Here is a 26,972-nt window from a genome sequence, read left to right as displayed (position 1 = left end):
TGGCTGCCTCAAAGTCTAAGAAACCTTAAGGGCTTGGAATAGTAATTCTGCCAAACACCACACAGTCTGCTTAATTCTAGACCTACACAAAACCACAACCTCTTCCTCAAGCCACAGTATTTGTTAATGTGCTTGGAGGCAACAATGTGCAACCCTGATGGAATTTGACAGCAGCCCTGATAGGCATTCGGAGTATATGGGGGTTAACCATCCTGTTGCCAGTGATTCTGTTTTAACAATTGCTTCTCCCATAAACAGAGGAACAAATAAATTGGCTGCATTCTTATTAAGGCATCAAAGGATTTTTATGGCTTTGGTTCAGCATGTGGGGTGATTCTAGCCAATGATAATTTCATCAAAAATGATTAAATAAATCATAGCTTGGCAGTGTGTAAATCACTCTTAGGAGTGGAAAAGGGTGCTGGCATTTCTTCAACCACACTTTCTAGTTTTAGCATTGTCAAAACAAATTTCCAAAGTTGAGATCATCCAGAGGCCCAGTCAAGTGCTCAGCCCTTCCTCTATTCCACTGGGCACCACTAACAGAACTGGCATCAGTTATATTTCCTCGTAGGCAAGAATATTCAGGGACCTGTGCATTGGAGCAAAAGAAAGAGAGAGGCCATCCCAACGCCATCTCTCAAACTATCAGAATCTTGCGTTCCAAACCTTCTGAGATGACTCTTCATTTTCCAGTTTCTACCTTCAGGGGCTGGAGAACTGTGGTGCATCTTTGCTCTTGAAGGGCAAATCTATCAACAGTGGCATCAAAAGCTTCTGGTTCATTATGCACAATGGAAACTTGGAGCAGGATTTAAATAAGCATTTTCAGGCTCTGACACTATAGAGCATTCGTGGTTGGAAAGAAAAAGAGAGGTGTTGAAATCGGACCCTGAATCCGCTCCAGTTCTTCCACCTTCAATATTATAATCCTAGTGTGGTTTTCTCCAAACATTCCAGAGGGCAAGAAACAGCTGATGATTCAGGATTAGGTTTGCAGTTCTCATTATATATGGGTGTGGCTAGCTCAATGTAACTTGTATTGGGGGGGGCGCCTGTGGTGGTCTGAGCGTTCTGCCAGCAAAAATGGGCTTGCGAGCTCTGTTTTCGGCTGTGATGGCCTCCTGCAACCCTCTGCCAGCAAAAACGGAGCTCGGGAGGGCTGCCTGCAGCCCTCCGGAGCTCCGTTTTCACTGGCAGAGGCACTGTGGGCCGGTCCTTTCCTTTCCAGGGTGACCCGGAGCCAGATCTAAGCAGCCCGCGAGCCGGATCCAGCCCCCAGGCCCTGAGTGTCACAACCCTGCTCTAGAATTTTACCAGATTCTCTCCTAAGATGTTTACCAAGCAAATGCTTTCACCAGATTAAATGAAAATAGGTAGAGAAGATGCAGGAGAAGTTCTCTCCCCAACACTAGATGTGCTGTTGAACAGCTAAATAAATAATGCCAATAGGAAGCCATAGGAACTACTCCAAATATTACATGGGTCCAGTCAGGGATGGGTTCCGGCAGGATATTACTGCTGATTCGCTCATGGACGTGCTTTCCATGTGCATGCGCAGTGCAATAAAAATTGTTCTGCACATGTGCAGAAGCAAAAAACAAGATGGCGGTGCCTATGGCGCCACACGGAGAACCGGTTCGGGGGTGTGGCAGGCCTGGGTCGGTGCCGGTTCCAGTGACCCAGGCTGCCAAACCACTATTGGTTCGGCCGAACTGGTCAGAACCGGTAGGAACCCACTACTGGGCCCAGTGGCTTAGTGGAAGAGAAGGTTGGACTAGAAGACCTCCAAGGTCCCGCCAACTCTATTATTCTGGAAGGGTACTGGCCAAACCCAACTTAAGAAAGGAAGCCAGCCACCCCATCAATTCCTTCCCCTTTCCTGTGCTGCTGAGTGGGGGTTTGCTGGCAGCATGGTTCCTAGCCTTGAAACCAGAAAAGGGAAGGGAGCTACATCTCACACTGGCTTCTCTTAGGGATTTCACAGGAAGGTAGAAATGCTTCAGCGAGGGATGGCACTCTGCATTGTAATTTAATTCCACAGTTGGCCACTAGAGGGACTCATACGACATCTTCAATTCTGACACTCAGGAACATGTGGAATCCACATGTTTAAGTCTTTCAGGATTAGGGACAGCTTTTCCCTGACCTCATTCTCACAAGGTGAATAACCCACTTGGCTGCTAGCCCAATCAAATCTCCCAATTGGCTATTGTAATAGCATGCAACCATTTTAATGAGTAAAAAAAATAAAAGCCAGTGATGAATCTTACAAGGTTCTCATTGAGTATTTCAACTGGGGGGGGGGGGGGAAGGAAAATACAGTGACTTTTTGGCTTAGTCTCCATTCTATTTCATATCTGATCTGAAAAGCATGCTGTTGGGTAAGTTCTGTCCTGATCAGGTTTTGATCCTGATTGCCACACTGGTTGCCGAAGCAAAATAGAAAATACAAGGTTTTCACTGCATTTTCTTTTTACTCTGATCTCTTAGAAACAGACAAGAAAGAAATGTTCTTTTTTTTAACCATCACACTTCTTAAAATGCTGCTCTAGAAAGAAAAGGCAGCCTGCAGTGTAAGATCATAGCTATGTTTTAGGAAAGAAATATTCTATTATCTCCTTATGTTCTTTAAAGCTTTAAGCTGAGCTTCCTTGTTCTCCCCAGATAATGTCATCATTATTCCCTTGTTTACTCACAGTTCACATTTTCAGAATGCCATTGGAGGAATCACCATCTGCTATACATTGCCCCAAATGTATGCATCTCAGGGAGATCGTTAACTAATTAAAGGTGCATCTCTATGCTTTTTTAAATTGTATCTCATGATGATAAAGGTAAAGGTTCCCCTTGCACATATGTGCTAGTCGTTCCCAACTGTAGGGGGCAGTGCTCATCTCCATTTCAAAGCCGAAGAACCAGTGCTGTCGGAAGAGGTTTCTGCGGTCATGTGGCCAGCATAACTAACTGCCGAAGACGCACAGAACGCTGTTACCTTCCCACCAAAGGTGGTCCCTATTTTTCTACTTTACATGCTTTCAAACTGCTAGGTTGGCAGAAGCTGGGACAAGTAACAGGAGCTCACTCCATTATGTGGCATTGGGATTCAAACCGCTGAACTGCTGACCTTCTGATCGACAAGCTCAGCATCTTAGCCACTGAGCCACCGGGCCCCTTTATCTCATGATGATAGAAACCCCAAATTCAGTATATCATGTGAAGACATCCAGGCAACATAGTGAGGGAAGCCACCCCTCCTGGAAGAATGAAATATTTTGAGAAATATTTAAAAAGGCAGAATCTTATATTTCCCTAAAGGAGAAACATGTTTTTAAAGACAGAAAGCAGCCCCCAAGTCTTTCTTAATAGCCCCAGCAGGACTGGGCCAATCTTATCTACAAGACAAAAGACCTTCAGCTCCAGGATGATGGGATTAAGACATGACCCTCCAGGACATAATAGGATTAACCCACTGCCATCCAGCAACAGAGCTCACTGCATTGTACAAACTCCTAAGGACATTGCCTCCAAACCTAATTCAGACGACCAATGTTGTAGGGCTATGAAAGCTACAACAGCCAATCGAATAACATGTTTTTGCACAGGAACAGGAAGCTCTAGTGCAAGCTCAAGAGAAGGTATAAAAACCCCTCACTCTCAACTCCATGGGGTCAGCTGCACCAGAGAACCATGTGCTGCTTCATCACTAAACCATTTTTCCAATCAGCCTTCATGTTTCCAATGTCTTTCTCCCAGCTTGGAACTGAACCGGATGGATATTTCTTCCAACAAGAGCATGGTTAAGCAACCCCTGCCTTAGCATGATGGCTGAACCAATTTTCAAAGTCATTTGCTATTAGTCTAGCTGGGCCAGATGAGCCAGCATTAGGGAATTCTTCCATTAGTAACAGGCACTTAACAATCATTGGAGAAATGCCAAATATGGAAAACCTAGCTTTTCAAAAAATCTCTCATCATCCTTTTTTTTTAATGTTTATTGATGCAAGCAGTATTCTATGAAGCAAAGCAAATGCCAAAGCTGTGGCTATCATCCATCTTCATTTTTTCAGTATGACTCCTAAATCAAAGCCCAGAGGCATTCTGGGAGCAATAAGGAATTAGGCAATCATAGCTTTGGGTTATGAGTGACACTCTGCTGACTTTCTGAATAAGAAACAAAGCTACCCATCTACCAGAGGTTCAGCAGGTTCTGACCAGTTCTGGAGAACCGGTAGCAGAAATTTTGAACAAGCAGAAGTTTGGAGAACTGGTAAATACCACCTCTGGCTGGCCCCGCCCCCATCTATTCTCTGTCTCCCAAGTCCCAGCTGATCAGGAGAGAATGGGGATTTTGTAGTATCCTTCCCCTGCCACGCCCACCAAGCCACGCCCGTAGAACCGGTAGTAAAAAAAATTAATCCCTCCACTGAACCAATTCCTAGTAATAATAATGGACACTTTATCACTGCATTGGGCCAGGCTAAACATAGCAAGTTGACCTTTGGATGGTTTTCCTGTTACCAAAGTGTTGTCCTGTGAGTGTTAATCTGCATGGAAATTGTTCAGCTGGATTAAGTGCATCCAATCAAGGGTAACGTGAAAAGCAGCACCACATTTTAAAACTCTTTGACCCAAGTCACATAACCCACTCAATTAGCGCATCCTCAAGTACACACATTGTGCAAACATCATCATTGAATCAGCGGCAGCGCAGGACAAACCGTCTCCCCAAACCGTCCTGAATTCATTTTGGATTAAACTCCTCCCCTTGTCAACTGTGTCATTCAAACACCGTGACTCAACTTAATAAAAGTGGCCTAATTTCAAACCTCCACTCTAACCACTTTTCCAAGAAAAGGCAGGAAAAAATAAACACACCAAGGCTTAGGATTACAATACCACTGGGATCCCAGAACCCACCTCTCATAAATATTAATTAGCTGCAGCAATCTGGCCATGCCCACTGCTGCCTGTCCAGCCAATGCAGAAGGAAGGAACTAGTTGGGAATCTCTTGACAGGTAGATTTTGGAAGTGCTCTGGGTTTGGAACCAGGTGACTTTTAGTTTTTGATATGTACTGGCAGAACTACCAATAAGGAAAACTGACCAAGTTAGTGGCAACAAGGTTAAGTCTAGTTTAATGAAAAGAAGGGCTAGGGGAGATATAGCAGTGTTCCAATATCTCAGGGGCTGCCACAAAGAAGAGGGCATCAAACTATTCTCCAAAGCACCTGAGGGTAGGACAAGAAGCAATGGGTGGAAACTAATCAAGGAGAGAAGCAACTTAGAACTAAGGAGAAATTTCCTGACAATTAGAACAATTAATCATTGGAACAACTTGCCTCCAGAAGTTGTGAATTCTCCAACACTGGAAGTTTTTAAAGAAGATGTTGGCTAACCATTTGTCTGAAGTGGTGTAGGGTTTCCTGCCTAAGCAGGGGGTTGGACTAGAAGACCTTCACAGTCCCTTCCAACTCTGTTATTCTATTCTATTCTATTCTATTCTATTCTATTCTATGTCTGCCGTTGATATGGCTTGCCTGTATGTAAGTTCTTTGGAAGCTTTGTCCAGATGCCATCTGAAGGGAAGTGAGCCACCACCACCGCCAAGAAGAGATTCTCAGTGATGGCACCTGAACTTTGAAATCCACCCCCCCCCCAGAGAAGAGGGTTGCCCTTGTTTTTGCACTATTACAGAAAATACCCTTTTTTCCATTATCTATTAAATAATGTTACTTTCTGTAAATTGGTTTTTATGCCACTTTTATGTCTTTTTATTTGATACTGGCTTGCATCTTGCCAAGTTTTTATTGATTGGCTTTTGTTTTTAAAATTATAAAACTACTCAGGAAGCAAGTGATAAATCTTGTAATAATAAATAAATGCCAAACATGTTATCCACAGCCAAAACATTTGAATACATCAACAGAAGGATACCAGCAATTTTATTTTACCAACCACAGGCTAATCCACATGTCTGTATGTACTCTTGAGTTGAATTTAAGTCCTGGGAACCATAGGGACATAACTGCAATTTTCTTGGCAACAGTATTGAAGTAATTGATTAATTAGTCTACAGCCCTCCAGTTCCTTTTAGCCCTCACTCCTACCACACTCCAATCACTAACCAAGTCAAGTCCTGTTTAACATGGGAACTCAAACAAGGTTAGTTAAATGTTACCACTTCCTGAGACCAATAAATCTGCATATGAAAGCAATTTACTGTTGTGTACATTTTTGCAAAATCTCCAGATTACTTTGGAGAAATAATCTCTTAGCTCTAAATGTCTTGATGACATTCTATGTTGCTTAAAGAGTTGTACTTATCCTACCTGGCATCTCATTACTTTAATAGTGTCTCTGACAATAGAGAATTAATAATTTGGGTATATTGTGCACAGATCCTCTATTCTAGGGGAACAACAACAACAAAAAAAACAACACGCAAGTCCCAAGCCATCCAAAACTGTACTCTAACTAAATGATGCTTATAAACCACAGCACATATGTTTGTATAATTGGTGCCAAACTATGCATGATGCTTTTTATCGTTCTAGTTTATTACGCAAGGCACTGAAGGGTTGTTTGGCAAAGCTCAGTGGCTGAGATGCTGAGCTTGTCAATCAGAAAGGTCGGCAGTTTGGCGGTTCGAATCCCTAGTACCATGTAATGGAGTGAGCTCCCGTTACTTCTCTCAGCTTCTGCCAACCTAGCAGTTCGAAAGCACATAAAAAATGCAAGTAGAAAAATAGGGACCACCTTTGGTGGGAAGGTAACAGCGTTCCGTGCACCTTCGGTGTTTAGTCATGCCGGCCACATGGCCACAGAGACGTCTTCGGACAGCACTGGCTCTTCGGCCTTGAAATGGAGTTGAGCACCGCCCCCTAGAGTTGGGAACGACTAGCACATATGTGCGAGGGGAACTTTTATCTTTAATACCAGATTCTCCGACCTGAGAATTCTGAGAACATGGATGGGAATGGGGAGAGAGATGATGAAACACCCATGGCGGCAACATCATGCCAATGCAACAAATTATGTACTTGTGCAGGAGAAAAGGAAATACTGTAATTGCCACATTTATACAAGATTCCACTGCATGCATATCATTTTGGCCTCATTGCAGTTTGCTATGGATGCCATTGTATAGGAGTTGCAGTCTTAACATATTGGGACACACACACAACATGTTTAATGTAGTTCATTTATTTGTATCTTAGTATACTGGTGAACCCAGGCATCATGATTTGTAAAATATGTTATGATTGCCTGTTGAGTAAATCCATCCAAATGTCCTTTATTTAATTAAAGAAACCCCATAATTTGTCATTATGGGAGAACAAAGATATCAGTGACACAGACAAATGTCCTTCTGCACAGCTGCCAAACTCAGATTGCTAAGTTTTAAATGCCCCCCCCCCTCTCTCTTTCTCTCCCTCCCTCCTCCCCCGACAATCTCCCTCAATCCCGCCCCTTCTACTTCATTTCTCTCCACTCCCTTGCAATTCATCTCAGCACTTAACAAGCAAGTGGACCTAAGGTGATCTTCAAAATGTCCATCTTGGGCATGAAGTTGCAAGGGAGATGATTAATGACTGAATCCCCTGCTAGCTAATTTTACTGAACAAGAGTCTGCCTGACAGTGGAAGGAGGAAGCTGTGGCATAAGCCCAGCTCCCCACAGAAGGACCAAAAAACAGCTCTGTATGCAAGCAAGAAAAACGAGTTGATAAATGATCGGAGATTGTCTTGTTCCTTTTAATTTCTACCCAGAGTCATTTTCTTTCCGTCTGAAAGGATAGCTGCACCTGGACATCAAGTCAGTGCTTGGTGCAAGAGCAGGAAAATTAAGACAATATATAAATGGTATGATGTGGTGGCCTAGAGGTGAAGACACTTGCCTCCCACTCGGAAGGTTGAGAGTTCAATCCTAGGCAGCGGCATATGTTTTCTATCAGGGCGCAAAGAAAAAAATGTCTGCTGTGAACTCCACGTAGGCATCAGGAAGGGCATCTGGCCAGCAAACATTCAGCTCCATTCAGTCATCCTGACTCCACCCCAAATAAAGGGATAAAAGGGCCATAAAAATAAAATAAATAAATAAATGGTAAGACCTACCTGCATGCAAAAGAAGCAGAAATATAGAGAATGTTGTTTAGAGGCTCAGAACCGATAAGGGTTCCCAAAAAAGCTTGGGGAAAAAAACCTTGATCTGGTACTGAAGCTGTGTCATGTCCTTAGTAATATTAATGGGAACATCACTGACCTCTTGAGTTTTAAAGATTTAATTGCCCAAATAAGGCTTTGTTTTTCAAGTTGGAAATGATCAAGATTGATTCTCGAAGGGCTAAAATATGTGTGTCAGTATTGTCTTGTCTAACTGGGACCTCTTCAGGTGGGTTGGGCTGCAGCACCTTCATCCATATTGATGAATGTTTCTGCAAGATGTTATATGTGGAAGATTGGTCCATAGGGTTGAATGTTTTCTTTACACAACTGAATTCTTTCCAGCAGTAAAATATCTGAATTTTAATTTTATAGCTAATAAGTAACAAACAAAGGGGATTTTAATAAACCAAAGAGGGAGACTTGATTTTTGTTGACTATGTGTGATTGTTGAGTTAATAAATGCTGAAGGAAAAGCCATTTATTTCCAAGGCATTTAAGAGACTACAAAGCTTATTAGCGGCTTTGCAGAATTAAATGTTTCTTTCTCCTATTCTCCTGTTGCAGTAGAATCAGGAAATACTCCACCCCATCTATTTCCCTGATCTGAGTAAGATGTACTAAACCATAGAATATCATAATTTATGCACTGGCAATATTCACACAAGACATTTTCCAATAATTAATTAAACTTATTTAATTTAAATAAGTTTTAATTTAAATAATAATTTAATTGACCTAATTTTCTGAATTCACACAAAAGACTGAACCACAAATTAACCACATAGTGTTTGCCAAACACACTGAATTACTATTGTGGTTGGCTAATAGGTGAAGAGAAGAGCCATAAAGGCAGCAAAAATGGTCTGCCTTCACATGTTGTGATGATAACACAGATTATTGAATAAACCACAATTGGTTGGGTTGGTACAACATGTTAAACATATATTAAAATTATTAAAACACTGGCTGGATTCCTACATTAAACCACAAACTAACAGTTCACATCAGTGGTGGGTTTCAAAAATTGTTTGAACCTACTCTGTGGGTGTGGCCTCCTTTGTGGGAGTGGCTTGCCGCCCATGTGACCGGATGGGAGTGGCTTGCCGCCCATGTGACCCGATATGAAGATGCCGACGACACTTGTCAGAACCACCTTAAATTACCTCACACACAGCACTGGCATGCATAAGAATATGATGTAAACTTGTTTTTTAAAAGGCATCTTTGATTTGCGTTAAAACAACTTCAACACACGCAATGTTCTGATTGCACCACAAATGCAGTAGTCATCCTTACTTTTCACAGAGGCACTGAGTTTTATAAATATGAGCATGATAGTGTAGAATACTCATATCCAAGCCATGTTGGCTTAGCATGTTGTGGGAACTCAGAATCTATAGCCTATAAACCATGATTTAATGCTTTCTATGAATCCAGACAACCCTAACCTTAACCCTTCCCATATATACTACTTAAGAACATGGGCAACTCATTTGGACAGTCATTTGTCTGAAATGGTATAGGATCTCCTCCTTGATCAGGGGGTTGGACTAGAAGACCTCCAAGGTCCCTTCCAACTCTATTATTCTGTACTTCTGCTCTATAAAAGCCAATAGTGTTCAAATAACTAAAAATTACTGGAATCCATTTAAGGAATCCTAAATACTGTGAGTGAAATGTCTCTGCATGCAAAGCAAGGAGACCTAGAAATCTCTTGGTTAATTTTTTCTCCTGTTCAACAAAAGACATCTGGGCCAACTGGCTGGAAAAGACCCCCATGCTTTTTTGAATGCCAGGGTGAAAACCTATAATACCACTGACTCAATGCAGAGAAACTCTCTAGGATTGTCCTATTTGTCTTCCAATCTGCCATTAAACATCTCACAAATCCTTGTTTCTCCACAAGCAATCCTTTTTCCATCAGTTCCCTCAGTCAGCCACAAACCTTTTCCTCAAAGAGGGTCATCATAACGTTTTCACAGCAAATGTACATTGTGGCCAACCTGTTGTCTTCCCCTTTCAGATTTTCTCCTCTGGGTTTATCTGTTGCTGGTCCTTAGTGGCCACAGTGTCATCCCTCCCTCCCTTCATCCTAGGAGGTCTCTATGGCAACAGCTGCCATGGCAAATATTCAGGCCCTCCCTCACACGGACTCCTGCTAATTCATTTCGGCTCCTGCATTAGTCTGAGTGCTGCATAGCTATAAGGATCCTGATTTTTTTTCCCTGGTGGATTCAGAGGTACTTGGGAGGCAGAAAGGAGCTGGACCAAAGCACTCTAACTAAAGCATTAAACCAAGGAATAAGGGGAAATCAATACAGCCTTGCACGCTTCAGAGAAGATTTGGAAAAAGCCTTTGGACTGCACAAGATGAACGCAGCATCTTTCTGCTGTTCATTAAACAAGCCTCAAAAAAGGTGCATTTCTTTAAAAAAATGTAGTAACATTACATAGATTCCTGATGCAGAAGGCACTTTACTTTTAATGGATTTGGAGTTGTTCCAAATATATACACTGCATATGAACTTAGGAGAGTCCTAGGTGTTCAAATTGGAATGATGAAGAATACTGAATGATGAAGTGTACATACACACACAGAGAGACACACACAAGGAGTATTCTTCATCTAACAGCAAATATTCCTATTTGAACACTTAGGATACAATGTGCTTGCTAATAATTAATTGAACCAACATTTGTTCAATAACACAATGTTCTGGCTATGGAAGATAACTATAAATCCAGCCCATGAGCTATGATTGACTAGTTTGAACTACAGTGAACTCTGAACTTAGTCTGTGGCTGCTCTAAGACATCACAGATATTTAGTTGGCTTTGATTTAGTGTATTGTGCAAACCATCTAATTGGGTTTTGTTACCAATAAATATAGCATGGCTTAGCATTATGTATGAGTTCCAAAATGCTGTCTGAATGATTGATTGATCGATTGATTTTGTGCCTTCAAGTCAGTGTAGACTCTTAGCAATCAGTAGATAGATTTTTCTTCATGAGGATAAAATGTCTGCAGAAAAGGAAATGTTTATGCAAGGAACAGGAAATGAAGAAAGCAATCCTATTGGAAAAGAGGGGGTTTTTGGTCAGGTTTCCTACTGAGCCAGTACATATAGCAGCATATTTTGGCCATTTTCAATAGGGCTAGCTGATTTATTCACCCACAAACTGCAACAGTATCTCACGGTGCCTGGCTTGACATACCTGGCACCTTACATGGACACAGAGGCATTTTTCTAGCCATGTTCACCAACCTCTTCCACCCGAGAACAGTTTGTTGCTTAAATTTCATTACCGCCAGACTTACCTTCAGTTTGTGCTCATGTTCTTTGTTGACCCGTGACAACAGCTGGGCTTTCCGTCTGTTGAGAGCATCAATAAGGGCATCACACTGGGCGACCAGGCAAGCTTCAAACTCCACGCTGTTCTCCTGCAATCAAAATAAAACACTCATCAGTCAAAGCAACAGGGAGGACTAAAAGCAGCTGACTTGTTGGGTTTGCCATCACAAGCGACTGATTTCACTCTTTCCTACAACAACCTCTTGAGATCTTCAGCCTCCTCTGGATTTTTTTGAACTCTGGTCTCTTTGTTCTCTTCAGACTGCTTCTAGGAGCCATTCCTGCTGGGTTCGCAAATCGTGTCAGGCTAAGATAGATAGTTTCTGGCTCAAGGTGTTGCATGGAACCAGACAGTAGATTGAATTCATGATGATTCTGTGTGTTGTGTAAATACAGGGGCTCTTCTTGCACTACACAGCAAGCTCCGTCTAGCTCAATCTACAGGTAATTAATTGGTGCTGGACAGTCCTGGAGTAAGATGGCTGCCCTGATCATATTACAAACAGCCATCTTTGTTGTGATGGAACCATTGTCATTTCCTTCATGCATGCATGCTTGTGTATGTTGGTATGCAATCACCATGGGCTGATGGTATATGGAGTCAGTCTTATCTCTTTTCTATCTTCTGTTCATTCCAATAGATATTTTGGGAGTTAGTGGTAAGGAGAGTTATGGGAAGGAAAAAGAAATGCTTACAGCAAGTTATGTTCTTGTCTCTTTCTCTCCACCTGCCTATCTTCAAAAATGCAGTGAGGAAGTTGGAGCTTAATGGACATTGAATTATTGACTCCTCAATAATGGAGTAAAACAACAGGATGGAATATAAATAACCCTACAACGAATCCTGCTCACGTGGGAGAGACATAGAACTTAGTCCTTGGCTCAGAAAGGACCACGTTTTTCAATTCATCATCTTTTAAATTATGTATTTAAATATATCATGCAAATGGAACCAGCCAGTGGCTGCCCTAGACACATCCTAATCACAAAGACAGTTTCCATTATCTTTGCAGGCACTAATTATTCAAAGTATGCACGCTCAACACAACCCCTCCATTTTTTTTAACTTGGAAAGTAATTTCCAGATCAAAAACATTTTTGAGTAAAATATTAATATAAATAAACATTCACATAAGGTTTTAAAGATATTGAAAGCTTGTTTGAAGCATGAGACAAGATAGGGAAGACGGATAAACTGATATTGAATCGCACATGCGGTAGTCCTTGACCTATGACCATAATTGAGCCCAAAATTTCTATTCCTACGTGAGACACTTGTTAAGTGAATTTTGCCTCATCTAATGACTTTTTAACAGTTGTTAAGTGAATCACGGCAGTTGTCACATTAGCGACACAGTTGTTAAATGAATCAGGCTTCCTCATTGACTTTGCTTGTCAGAAGGTTGCAAAAGGTGATCACATGACTCCAGGACACTGTAATCATCATAAATATGTGTCAGTTGCCAAGGGTCTGAATTTTGATCACATGAGCAAGGGGATACTGTATGCAGCCATAAGTGTGAAAAATGGTCATAAGTCACTTTTTTTCAGTGCAATTGTAACTTTGAATGGTCACAAAACAAACTGTCATAGATCGAGGACTACCTGAACATATTTATCATTTCTATTTTACAGTGTTTTAAAAGCTGCTATTCCAAACAGGTGTTTCCCCCCCGCACTTTAAAAATATCCTTTCCCAAAGCACCTTCCACAATCAGTTGTGAGCAGGGTTGGGCTGCTGGGGGGTTCACACGGGTTTGGGTGATTGTCTAGCTAGGATTCTGCCCAGTTTGGCGAACCCCAAAATGCCACCCCTGGCTGGCAACACCCACCCCACCCCTCCCACCCTGCCCCTCCCCTCCCAGGAGTCTCCACATGGCCTGTTCATCATGACAGATAAGTGCAAGGCCCATGCGGAGGCTCGGGGGGTGGGGGAAACGGATCTACTGGAAGTTCTGGAAGTCCAGAAACAGGCCTGTTTCCAGCCTCTGGAGGGCCTCCAGAGCCCGGAGGATGTAGTTTTCGCCCTCCCAGAGGCTCAAAGAAAGCCTCCAGAGCCTGGAGAAGGGGAAGCACCACCCCCCCACCACGGTGAACGAGGCTGACTAGGTCACGCCCATCATGGTCATGCCCACCCAGGATGGGGCAGTGAACCCGTTGCTGCAAATTTTGAAGCCCCTGATTGTAAGGTTACAAGTTGCCCAAAGAGCCTCTGAGAACGTTTGCAGAAGGAAAATTTAGAATATTGCTCTCCTGAGTCCAAATGCGCAGTGACGTGCGGTGAGGTTTATGGCTGGTGAGGCACTGACACAGTGGTGGGTTTCAATTTTTTTTAGACTTGTGGACTTCAACTCCCAGAATTCCACAGCCAGGCATGCTCAGTTCCGATTTAAAGCTGGTCACCTTACTTTTAACGCTTGCTTAACTCTGCTCGTGTGATCATAAAACACCTAAAGTCAGACTAGATGAGGCAGGTCATTCTCCTGCCTCCTCCTGTAGAGGGCGCTTTTTATAGGCTTTTTTAAACAGTTAAGCACTAAGCAGAGTCATCCACGGTGACTCTAGCAGCAACTAGCTCAGCCTGACCTCGGCTTTTGCTTTTTTCCTTTTACATTTTTTTTAATCTTTTCATGATGACAGTGGTGAGCTCTGCCTCCCCTGCCTCCCCTGACTGCACGTCCCTGCAAATGCGTATTCATATTCTCAGACTGAAACTTCTGATTTGGGCAGAATTTGGTTCTTCCGAGCCTACAGTCGTCCTATTATTCTAATTTGGCTTAAATATAATTTTTTTCTGAAACCGGAGACATTCCTGGATATTGAAAGCCCTGATTGAAACTTTCCGGTCTCTCTCTAGCAATGATTACTCTCTGAGGGGAAAACCACAAGTCACAGAACGGATGAGTCGCATGGCGCATGGACGAAGGGGAGGACAGGAGAAGCAGCTCACGGAGGAATGTGTCTCCCCTGAACTGAATAAAGAAGCCGTGTGCTCCTGGGGGAGGCAGCCGCAAGGAAAGCGGGAATGATTTGGCCACAGAGTTGACAGGGCTTGATGGATGAGACTCCTGCTCACTCAGAATGATGGAGGGCAGAGGCAGCACTCAAGAGAACCAACAATCCCTAAAGAGCCAAGACAAATGATCTGTGCCACCGAAATTTAAATTGATTCTGACTGAAGGCCTGGTTCCACCTGAGAGAATGCAAAGCATTAATGCAACAAGCGTATTTCTTTGGGGTTTATCAGGTTGGGTGGCAGAGAGGCAATGAGGGAAGTTATATTGTGCTGGATCTTACTGTCCCTCCTTTCCAGCATTCCTCTCTCCCTGAACCTTTTGTTCTAGCAAGCAACTTCTTCCCACTCTCTTCATGTTGCCCACTGCCACTGGTTATTCCCAACCAGCATCCGCTAATGGCAGGGATAGTCCAATACTTTGGTAGATATCAAGTTGGAGAAGATTGCAAGTTATTATCCCAACTTTAGTCCACAATTAGGATTCTCTGAAGAAGTAGGGCAGGGGTGTCACACTCAAGGCACTGGGACTGGATCCGGCCCACAAGGTGCTTAGATCTTGCCCACAGGGGCAACCCTGGAAACAGCAAAGGACTGGCCTGCAATGCCTCTGCCAGCAGAAATGGACCTTCCAATGAAACCCAAGCTTCGTTTTCACTGGCAGAGAGTTGCAGGAGGCCATCACAGCCGAAAATAGAGCTCAGGAGCTGGTTTTCTCTGGCAGAGCACTCAGGCCACCACAGGTGCCCCCAATACAAGTGACATCAAGCTGGCCACGCCCACCCTGACCATGTGCACTCTAGCCCCGCTCCAGAGGTGGGTTCCTACCAGTTCGCACCTATTCGGTAGAACCGGTTCGTCAAATCTACCGAACCAGTTAGAAGAGGTTCCACCAGTGGACCCGGAAAGCAGGCCACACCTACAGAAGAGGTTCCAAAATTTTTTGAAACCCACCACTGGTCCTTGGATATGATTATTCTACACTATCATGCTCATATTTATAAAACTCAGTGCCTCTGTGAAAGGTAAGGATGACGACTGTGTTTGTGGTGCAATCAGAACATTGCGTGTGTTGAAGTTGTTTTAACGCAAACCAAAGATGCCTTTTAAAAAACAAGTTTACATCATATTCTTCTGCATGCCAGTGCTGTGTGTGAGGTAATTTAAGGTGGTTCTGACAAGTGTCGTCGGCATCTTCATATCCGGTCACATGGGCAGCAAGCCACTCCCATCTGGTCACATGGGCAGCAAGCCACTCTCACAAAGGGGGCCACACACAGAGAGTAGGTTCGAACAATTTTTGAAACCCACCACTGCCCCCCTCTCCCCCCGATCAAACACAACCCTGATGTGGCTCTCAATGAAATTGAGTTAGACACCCGTGAAGTAGGGAATGGGAAGGAGAGTATAGAAGGTGTCACAGGGAAGTGGGGGGGGTGTGTATCAATAATTTCAAAATTCTCGGCACCACTAGGCAATTGAAGCCCCACCCTTTTTGCTATGTGTTAGATACATCCCACACTTCTAAAAAGGGGTTCTACTTACCATTTGGAGATCATTGACCCCTCTGGAGATACCCCTGGGAATCCCAAAGGTGCTTTTCCAAAACGCAACTAGATTTTCTTGGGGTTTTTTTCCCCTTGAAAGCATTTCGCTTCTCATCCAAGAAGCTTCTTCAGTTCTGACTCTGAAGCTTCTTGGATGAGAAGTGAAATGTTTTCAAGGATAAAAACAAGGAAGTCCAGTTGCCTTTTGAAAAAGTATCCTTGGGGCAACCGTGAGCTGGATGATTGAGAATCTCTTTAGACATACACTTGGGAAAACATACAAGTAGTCCTCAATTTACAACCATTCATTCAGTCACCATTTGAAATTACAACTGCACTGAAAAAAATGACTTACAATTGATCACTTACAACTATTGCAGCAGCCTTAACCAAATCAATTATTACAAGAAGAAATTTTCCAGAAGAAAAAAAAAAATTCCTCTGCTACCTCTTGCAAATTAGCATCACATTGCACATTGGCATTTCCTTGTGGCCAGACATGTTTTCCAATACCTTCATCTTGGTTATTTGCTGCTATGACAGCCAGAGTGGGTGGAAGGTGGGAAAGAGGCTATGTTTAGAATGCTTTACCAATGGGCACTAAGAAGATTTGCTAAAGGGATAAGACACAGGGAGGGAGATAATGGTTGCAACAGAGCAGGACCCTAAAGGAAATGGTCCACTCATACTCTGTGTCTGTGGTGGGTTGCAATTTATTTTACTACTGGTTTGTTAAAGCGGGCATGCACACTTGCATAAGACTTCTGCGCATGCGCAAAATGGAAATGATCACTTTTAGTGTGATTTCTGATACTGTGCATGTAAGCTGGTGGGGGGGGGGAAATCAGTTGACAAACACAGACTTTTATCAGATTGTTGAGATATGGAAGTACTTTTGGAGAGAATGAGAATTCTCAGTATACTGAGAATTCAGTATACTGAAAATTCAGTATACTGAGAATTCAGTATACTGAGCTTATATCAGTGATTTCAGTGTGTTAAATATGACTCCATTTTATAGATGGTCGTCAGTTATTCCAATAGAGCAGCCTTTCTCAACCTGGGCATAGTGGCTGAGGAATTCTTGGAATTGAAGTCCATATGTCTTAAAACTGCAGAAGTTGAGTAACACTGCAGTAGAGTATTATTCCAAGGAGCAAAAATTGACTTCGGAGCCTGATAAATATGTTCCTTGAAATTCCCAGCCACTTTAAGATGTCTGAACTTCAACACAATACCGTGGTGGCACAGTGGTTAGAATGCAGCACAGGAGGCTAATTCTGCCAACTGCCAAGAGGTCGATTCTGACCAGTTCAAGGTTGACTCAGTCTTCCATCCTTCTGAGGTGGGTAAAATAAGGATCCAGATTGTTGGGGACAATAGGCTGACTCTGTAAACTGCTTAGAGAGGGCTGTAAAGCACTGGGAAACAATATGTAAGTCTAAATGCTATTTGCTATTGCTAACTCCCAGAATACTGCAGTCAGTAATGCTGGTTAGGTATTCTGGGACTTGAAGTTCACACATCCTAAAGTTAAGTAGGATAGAGCCGAGGTGGTGCAATGGTTAAATGCAGCATTGCATGCTACTTCAGCTGACTGCAGTTCTGCAGTTCGGCTGTTCAAATCTCACCGGCTCAGGGTTGACTCAGCCTTCCATCTTTCTGAGGTGGGTAAAATGAGGACCCGGATTGTTGTTGGGGGCAATATGCTGACTCTTTAAACCACTTAGAGAGGGCTGAAAGCCCTATGAAGCGGTATATAAGTCTAACTGCTATTGCTATTGCTATTGCTATTGCTATTGCTATTATTGAGGTTGGGAAACATTATTCTAAAGGGAGAACACATCCATGCACAATCACATACAATCAATAAAATGATGGTTTGTTCATACGGTAGTAACATCACCATCACCCTTATTCTCATTATTACTAATATTATGGAATGGACAATTTAATATAAAAGACCTTGATCTTTATTACTGACTAGGAGTCAGTGAAAACTGTTCATGTTTGCATCCCACATTATGTAATATTGTAATTTGCCTTATCCTGTAATCCAAATTTAGAATGGGATCTGTCAAGATGATTACAATAGAATGCCTTGATCACAATCTGTAATTACAGCCTGGCTGTTATTAGCTTATTTTATCCACAGTCTAGTGTTATCACCCAAAATAGAGATTTAACCAAGAGTCAGCTTTAGTCTCCATAGTCTGGATTTAGAACAAAGTCAGTACTGCAAGAGACTGTCCACTTCTCCATCTTTGTTTAGACTCTCCACCATGGTTGCATGGAAAATAAAGCTATTTTTATTTGTGCAATTTACCAATCAAGTGGATGGAGAGGTGGATGAGAGGTGGATAAGAACAGCCCATTTCCACTCTAAATGCAAGAAGTCATCTCTCAAATACACCCCAACCCATTATTGTGTTTTGTTAAAGAATTGGTCATCCTAAAGGTGATTGGGACATTGCTGGGGGAAAAAGGAGGCCTGGCAATTTGTTGTCAACTGTGGTTTGCTCTGCTGTTTGATTGTGTGTATTCTAAGCTCATGGAATTGAATGTCACATAGTGACTCTGCTCACATTCTACTTCTGTTCAGGATTATTATGAACCTAATTTTGTGGGGCTGCCACAAAGAAGAGGGAGTCAAACTATTCTCCAAAGCATCTGAGGGTAGGACAAGAAGCAATGGGTGGAAACTAATCAAGGAGAGAAGCAACCTAGAACTAAGGAGAAATTTCCTGACAGCTAGAACAATGAACCAGTGGAAAAACTTGGCTCCAGAAGTTGTGAATGCTCCAACACTGGAAGTTTTTAAGAAGATGTTGGATAACCATTTGTCTGAAGTGGTGTAGGGCAGTGGTCTCCAAACTTGGCAACTTTAAGACTTGTGGACTTCAACTCACAGAGTTCCTCAGCCAGCTTTGCTGGCTGAGGAATTCTGGGAGTTGAAGTCCACAGGTCTTAAAGTTGCCAAGGTTGGATATCACTGGTGTAGGGATTCCTGCCTAATCAGGAGGTTGAATTAGAAGACCTCCAAGGTCCCTTCCAACTCTGTTATTCTATTTCTATTAGAATCAACACAATACCTGGATTTGTTGAACCATGTTTCGTAGCTGTACCAAGAATTCTTTGGCTTCTTTTGCTCTGTCTGAAAGTCCATTCAGGGCCTGGGACAGCTGGCTCTGCAGAAAATACGGAAGGAAGAGGAAATGGGAATCAAAATAGCATTTATTTTCATCTACGCTTCCTAGATGTACTGATTTATATCCCAGCAGATGATCAGAATTCCTTCTTTCCCATCCCAGTCCCAAACATAGGCTTGGGAACCAAGCCATCAATTGAAGCCCAGAGCAGGAAATTAATCAGAATTGATTTCCACCAACATGTTAAATGATTCAGTTTATTATATTCCATTGCACTCCTTCCCTAAAAACAGTTGCTTCCTACCCAGCTGGAAATGTTATTCTTGTTCTATTAGCTACTTTTTACAGACTAGCAAGGCGGAAAGCCCAAAATAAATTGAGTGATCCCATGACTACAAGGAGGAAAAGAAAGTGCAGGAAGCATAAAATAATTACTTCTGCATGCACTCAGTCCAAAGTCCTAACAGTGGAGGGAATTAATCAATTGAGTTCTCAATATAATTCAGTCCATTGAAGTAAATGAAGACAGGATGAAATAAATAATGAATAAAACAAAAGAAAGCAGAATTTGAGGATCATCGTCATTTAATGACCCCATAATCCCTTGTGGAGGGATTATGGGGTCTGGGCAACTGAATGGAGCTAGCAGGGTGTTTAATGGCTGGATGCCCTTCCAGAAGTGGGTTCCTCCCTAAACAGTCCAGTATACCAGAAGAATGTTGACTAGATTCTTAGTATTGACTAGATTCTTATGTATAGGCTTGAGTAATAAATCTTTCTGAACTGCAGGATCTATGGTCCTGACCCTTTGTGCCTGACAATAGCAATAGCACTTAGACTTATATACCGCTTCACAGCCCTCTCTAAGCAGTTTACAGAGTCAGCCTATTTGCCCCAAACAATCTGGGTCCTCATTTTACCGACCTCGGAAGGATGGAAGACTGAGTCAACCATGAGCCAGTGAAAATCAAACTGCTGACAATCGACAGTCAGCAGAATTAGCCTGCAATCCTGCATTCTAACCACTGCGCCACTACGGCTCTTATATACAGTCCCCAATAAATGGCCATCCAGACTGCTGAATATCTCTGGTGAAGGTAAGTCCACCTCCTCTTGAGATAGCTGTTTTGTTAGTGAATAGCTCTGTGATGGCGAACCTATGGCACACGTGCCAGAGGTGGCACACTGCGCCTTCTCTGTGGGCATGTGAGTCGTCATCCTAGTTCAGTTCTCCCGCACATGTGCGCACGCCTCCCACTGGCCAGCTGGTCTTTGGGTCTCTGCTGCACATGTGCAGGAGGCGGGGCACATGCAGGGGCAGGGCTGCATACACATGTGTGGGGGTGGGGCCTGTGGGCAAGGCTGCATGCGCATGGGGATGTGCATGTGCATGGGGGCATGCGCAGGGCATGCACGCATTGCATTTCAGGTTTTGAGTGTGCACACATACAGGCTTTGGGGACTTGGCCCGGAAAAGGTTAGTTATCACTGGAATAGCTCTTATTGTTGGAGCGTTTCGCCTGATGTCCAAGCAAAAACACTTCTTTGTTATTTAAACCCATTGTCTCTTGTTCTGATTTCTGGAACAACAAATAAATATGTCTGCTCCACCTTCTGCAACACAGCTTCCTGTTATGTCAGCCCAGCTATCATGTCTCCCTACAGTCTTGTCTTCTCCAGGCTAAACATACGCAGCTCATCCAACTGTTCCTCAACTGTTTCTCATAATTTTTTCATAATGATCAAGCTGCAAAGCAAAGGCTTAACCGCAAATGTAATATGCATTTCCAGTCATGCCTCTAGGTTTCAATGAAACCTAGAGGTGTGTTTAGGAAACTAAAATGATGAGTGGCTTCAGCATAATGTTTCCTTTGGAATAAAATACATAAATAGATTACTGGAATGTTAGTGCAGTGCATTTTGCACTTTTAAAAAAAAAAGACGCAGTTTGGTGGGGTGATTAAGGCACTAGGGAGCCAAGGTGGCGCAGTGGTTAAATGCAGCACTGCAGGCTACTGCTAGATCAGCAGGTCAGCGGTTCAAATCTCACCGGCTCAGGGTTGACTCAGCCTTCCATCCTTCCGAGGTGGGTAAAATGAGGACCCAGATTGTTGGGGGCAATATGCTGACTCTCTGTAAACCGCTTAGAGAGGCCTGAAAGGCCTATGAAGCGGTATATAAGTCTACTGCTATTGCTATTGCTATATCGGGGGCTGTGAGTTTGAGTCCTGCTTGACACATGAAAGATGTGTGGGAAACTCTCTCCCAGGGGCCAGTCCAGAGGTGGTATTCAGCAGGTTCTGAAGAACCAGTAACGGAAATTTGGATTAGTTTGGAGAACTGGTAAATACCATCTCTGATTGGCCCCGCCCCCATCTATTCTCTGCCTCCCAAGTCCCAGCTGATCGGGAGGGAATGGGAATTTCACAGTCTCCTTCCCCTGCCACGCCCACCAAGCCACGCCCACAGAACCAGTTGTAAAAAATATTGAATCCCACCACTGAGCCAGTCATTTTCTCTCAATCCATCTCACCTCACAGGATTGCTGTTGTGGGAAAAATAGGAGGAGGAAGGAGTATTAGGTATGTTTGCCACCTTGAGTTATTTATAAAAACAATAAAAGCAGTTTTTTTTTTAAAAAAAAGTTTCAAAAAATTACCAGTTTGCCTACTGGTGATTGTTTTATGTGGACTCTTCCACACAAGGTTAACCATTAAAAGGCCACATGCAGTGGAAATGCCATGTCTCAAAGCTAACATGGCACATCTAACTTGACATCTAACCCACATTAGGAAGGCAGCCCCAATACAGCTAGATTAACTACTTCACTGCAGGCAACAATGAACACACTCAGGTGCTGCTTTTTGTAGCACTTAGAAATCATAGCCTGTGTTTATGTCTCTCCCCCAGGGTTTAAATTCTAGGTCTTTTCGTCCCACCTTTTAAATTAATAATATGAGAGGTTGTGGAATGGGAAGATTGAGATAGTAATGTAGACTTACATAACCAAGTGACAGAAGGGATGTATGTTGGTAAGGTAAATGTAAAGGTTCCCCTGCAAATGCGTGCTAGTTGTTCCTGACTCTAGGGGGCAGTCCTAATCTTCATTTCAAAACTAAAGAGCCAGCGCTGTCCGAAGCCGTCTCTGTGGTCATGTGGCCGGCATGGCTAAATGCCGAAGGTGCACGGAACGCTGTTACCTTCCCATCAAAGTGGTCCCTATTTTTCTACTTGCATTTTTTTCATGCTTTCGAACTGCTAGATTGGCAGAAGCTGGGACAAGTAATTGGAGCTCACCCCGTTACGTGGCGATAGGGATTCGAACTGCCGACTTTTCTGATTGACAAGCTCAGCATCTTAGCCACTCAGCCACCACATCCCTTTTATTAAAGGCATAATTTTATTTTTAACCCCATACCAAATGGGATAAAGGGGAAGGAGTGTTTTTGCCTGTGGGTCTCTCTTGAATGGTCCTTGGAGCAATTCTGAGAAGAGAGCAGTTGCTTCAGAACTGACATTTCTTTATTTCTTTATTTATTTTTATAATCTATACACTTTTAGCAGTCAAGCTCTTTCAGTCAAGATGGTGCTTTGATTGCTAGAGGGGAAAATGACAAGAAACCACTAAATGGAGCTGAGGGTGGCAAATTACCTTCACTTCAGTTATCTGCTCCTTGCAATCAATTGCTTCCACATTATGTAAATTGGGCATTAAGAAGGTGATTCAATGTAACCTTTCCCAACCTGGTGCCCTCTTCATACATTGGACAGCTCCCAGAATCCTCAGCTAGCATGGCCTGAAGAGATATAGTGCAATCTATCTGGATGGCTTGAGTCCAAAATGTGCATCAAAAAACAGCTGAGCTCGTCGATCAGAAAGGTCAGCAGTTCAGCAGTTTGAATCCCTAGCGCGCGTAACGGTGTGAGCTCCCGTTACTTATCCCGGCTTCTGCCAGTCTAGCAGTTCGAAAGCACATGAACAATGCAAGTAGAAAAATAGGGACCACCTTTGGTGGGAAGGTAACAGCGTTCTGTGTGCCTTCGGCATTTAGTCATGCCGGCCACATGACCACAGAGACGTCTTCGGACAGCGCTGGCTCTTCAGCTTTGAAATGGAGATGAGCACTGCCCCCTAGAGTCGGGAATGACTAGCACATATGTGTGAGGGGAAACTTTACCTTTAAGATTAATCAGCAGGACTCAAAGGCAAACAAGTATCAGGAACCATTAAACTGGCAATCTCCATGTTTACCAAGAAGTACAGCTGCTATTTCCTTTCTGAGTTAGCCAACCCTTTGCTTAGCTTTCCTCAGCCTGCTGCCTTCTGGATGTTTTGATATTGCAACTCCCAGCATTTCAAGATATCAACCACACTGTCTGGGAATGCTGGGAGCTGCAATCCCTCTGGAAGGTCTCATGTTCAGGAAGTTTTCTGGTTCCCAATGTTTAGTTCCTGGGCCCAAAATGGTTTGGAAAGGAAATAAATAAAATAAAAATAAAACAATCCCTCCAAAATTTCCATAATACATCTTCTGGGAAGTTGCCTTAGGAATATTTTTCTAAGTATAAATAGATATAGAGGGAGACTCAAGAGAGGAATGGGGGAGACAGGTTAAAAAAAAAGCATAGCAACTGAGGCTTTGAAGCGGACAAGAGATGATGGGTAGTTGAGTTCTTTTTTTCCTTCCTTATTGTTGTTTTGACTTGTTTTTCCTTTCCCTCCTCTTTCTTTTAAAGCATAGCAATTAAAGTATAAATCAGGCAAGTGATGATGGAAGGTTGATTCCTTTTCTTGGGTTGCTGTTTTGAATTGTTTTTTCCCCTCTCTCCCTCTCTATGCTTTTTTCTTTCTCTTCTTGTAAGCAGGTGACCTGATTAGAAGTTAGACAGGAAAGAAGAGGAAATCTTTTTATAGGGTGATATGATTAAAAGCTAGACTAAATGATAGAAATATATGGAATATTAATGTACTATATTTTTATTTGATAAAATGAAAGTAATAGTGAGAAATAGGTGGCATAACTGAATAATGAAAGATTGTAACCTAATATAGATGTATATTGTTATGGAAATTATATAAGTTGATTGAATGAAATAATAATATCTAATCTGATCAGTTTTGTTTGTATTGGAATGTATGCTGCCCATGTGCCACACTATAGACGCATTGATTTAACATTTTTATAACAAATAAATAAAAATATTTTTTTTAAAAAGGAATATTTTTTACAACTTGACTGTCCTCTTTTGGAAAATGCTCAGAAGGCTCCATTCTCTTCAGTGCAACATAAAGGTAACAATCATGGGAACTTTTGTATTGCAAGGAAAAGACAATTGAAAGTTAAACTTTGGAAAAGATGTTTGTATATAATATGGAGATACTTTTTTTTAATCCTCTCCCATTTTCCTATTTTAAGATTGTGATTCCTGCCCTAAAGAACGTGATCTGGTACAAAAATAGTGTTTGCTTAGGTTTAAGTTTTGATTTGAAGAAAAGATTTCAAATATTGATGCAGGGCAATATCGGGTAGCTCCCTTATGATAGTTAAATAGGGTTCAATGGGAAGAAGCAGGGAATGCTAAACACTAAATGCTGAGAATGAGTCAAGGATGGGAAAAGCCCATCATCTTCATGTTTCTCTTGTTTGTGGGCTCTCAGAAGGAAAAGGTATACTGTACTTCTGATTTACTATGTTCATGTGGCATGTAGGGTCAGCTAGTGATCTTGGTTGCATTATTTAGTTTGCATGGGAATCATTGGGAAGGCTACTAAATTCTGGGATGATTGAAAGGTGCAAACAATGAATAGCCATCTTAGAACTAACAGGTCTGGGATGAGTAATCATCAATAGAATAGAACCTTTATGGTGAACCTATGGCACACATGCCCAAAGTGGTACATGGAGCCATGTCCCCTGGGCAATGCAATGTCACCTGTTCCTCTTCCAGGTTTCTGGCATACATGCGCATGCGATGATCAGCTGGCCTTCATGCATGTGGCAATGCCGGAAACCGGAAGAGTTGGTCTTCCAGTTTCTGGTGCACACATGCGCACCAAAAACCAGAAGACCAGCTGGCTGGTGTGCATGCGCACACCAGAAACCAGAGGTTCATTTCCCGGCAACTCCTCTTTCCAGTGCCAAAAAGGTTCACCATCACTGGAATAGAACATTTATAGCTCAGCTCAGTGCCTGATCATGCTACCTAAGTGGGTAATGAAACAACTGCAAGAAAACAACCAAACTTTGAGTGCATCAAGGACCCCACATTGAGTAATCAAATTTTGAAAACAGTAATTGTAAGAGAAAGATGATGTTGGTCACATAGACTTTATATTTTTAGCTTATAAAATGCTACTTAAATGTCTGGGGCATTAAGACTCATACTGGGCACCAAAATTAAGCACCAAATAGCCAAGTAATTTTTGGCAAGTAAATGAGTCTGCCTTGCTGGACAAAAAGAGCAGGGATTTTAATGTGTTGCAAAATATAAATCTTCTCTTCTTCTTTAGGCATGTTAATAGTCTTGGAATCATCCAGACTAGCTAGGGGAAAAATCCTCTCTCTGGCTTGTTACAGCCAGAGATAGCATGTTAATTCTTTTAATAATGAGAAACAAAAGCAAAGAGAAAAAGTTTCAGAATGAGGGTGTAGGTGAAGATAGGAGATTGGCAATATTGATATGTTCACCTTGGAATCACACAGTCTAGGGGTAAAAAGACTTTTTCTCTCCAGAGGGTAGTAAGTCTATTCATAGAGAACATGCTGGTAATGGGCATGGTTAAAGCCACTGTTGGGATGTCCTTTGACTTTCTTTCAGAGGGTTTTTGAAATTAGGCCATGATCAATCTCAAGTTCAGGCCCAATGGGAAGGTCAATGGAAAAGCGTAGCGGTATTTCTCCAACCTGATGTTTGAAACATTCACTGAGCTGAGGGAAGATCCACCACATTTTTAGAAAATCTTGTCTGAGTATATTCATAGACTGGAATAGGCAACAAGGTCAGCCAATGAATAGACATGGCAACTGGGTCAGCCAATGAGGGCTGTTTGGAAACTGTTGGTATTTGCTAGGAGTCTGGACATGTCTTAGGTTAACTTCAGTGGTGGGATTCAAAATATTTTATTACCGGTTCTGTGGGAATGGAATGGCTTGGTGGACATGGCAGGGGAAGGATACTGTAAAATCTCCATTCCCTGCCCACTCCAGGGGAAGGTTACTGCACAATCCGCATTTCCTCCCGATCAGTTGGGACTCGGGAGGCAGAGAGTAGATGGGGGTGGGGCCAGTCAGATACGGTATTTACTGGTTCTCCGAACTACTCAAAATTTCCACTACTGGTTCTCCAGAACTGGTCAGAACCTGCTGAATACCACCTCTGGTTAACTTCTGTGCTAAAGCAAAACACTAGTTTGCTGTTGGAACTGAAACCAATAGCTCCTCTCTACCACGTTGGAAGAACCACTCTTGATATTGTATGTATGTCTCATGTGTTATATTATATATAGAGAAGTTCATGAATCCTGCTGAATCAGTTACCTGTGTGTGCTTTCTGGATTTGATTTCTGCAACAAGAACCTCATTCCCTCTTGTAAAATTTATCCTCGTTTTAGAGTTTCATTTTTTCCATTTCATTCTCTTTTTAATTTGTGCAAACAGAAAAAAAAATATGAGTCAGGAATGGCCGTTGGAATTGGAAAGATCATCTTGTGTTCAGTGACTGGAAACATTGCTAGGTTAAA

The 26,972-nt window shown here is 42.5% G+C and overlaps 1 protein-coding gene across 8 annotated transcripts in view; it reads right to left on the bottom strand.

Moving 5' to 3' along the window:
- Positions 1-26,972, bottom strand: part of TRIM9 (tripartite motif containing 9) — a 72,221-nt gene that overhangs the window by 30,976 nt on the left and 14,273 nt on the right. For all 8 annotated transcript variants that reach the window (XM_087728574.1, XM_087728588.1, XM_087728595.1 and 5 more), the window contains exons 2-3: positions 19,175-19,270; positions 11,489-11,611 (exon numbers count right to left, since the gene is read on the bottom strand). In XM_087728574.1, coding sequence (XP_087584700.1) covers positions 11,489-11,611; positions 19,175-19,270 — 219 coding nt within the window. The remainder of the gene's footprint in view (positions 1-11,488; positions 11,612-19,174; positions 19,271-26,972) is intronic.

The sequence above is a fragment of the Thamnophis sirtalis genome, unplaced genomic scaffold (genome assembly GCF_051295495.1).
Source record: "Thamnophis sirtalis isolate CommonGarterSnake01/CBP01778 unplaced genomic scaffold, rThaSir2_p1.2 scaffold_1, whole genome shotgun sequence".
NCBI lineage: Eukaryota > Metazoa > Chordata > Lepidosauria > Squamata > Natricidae > Thamnophis > Thamnophis sirtalis.
The sequence above is the reverse complement of the archived record's forward strand: the minus strand, read 5'-3'. Positions and strand labels throughout refer to the sequence as shown.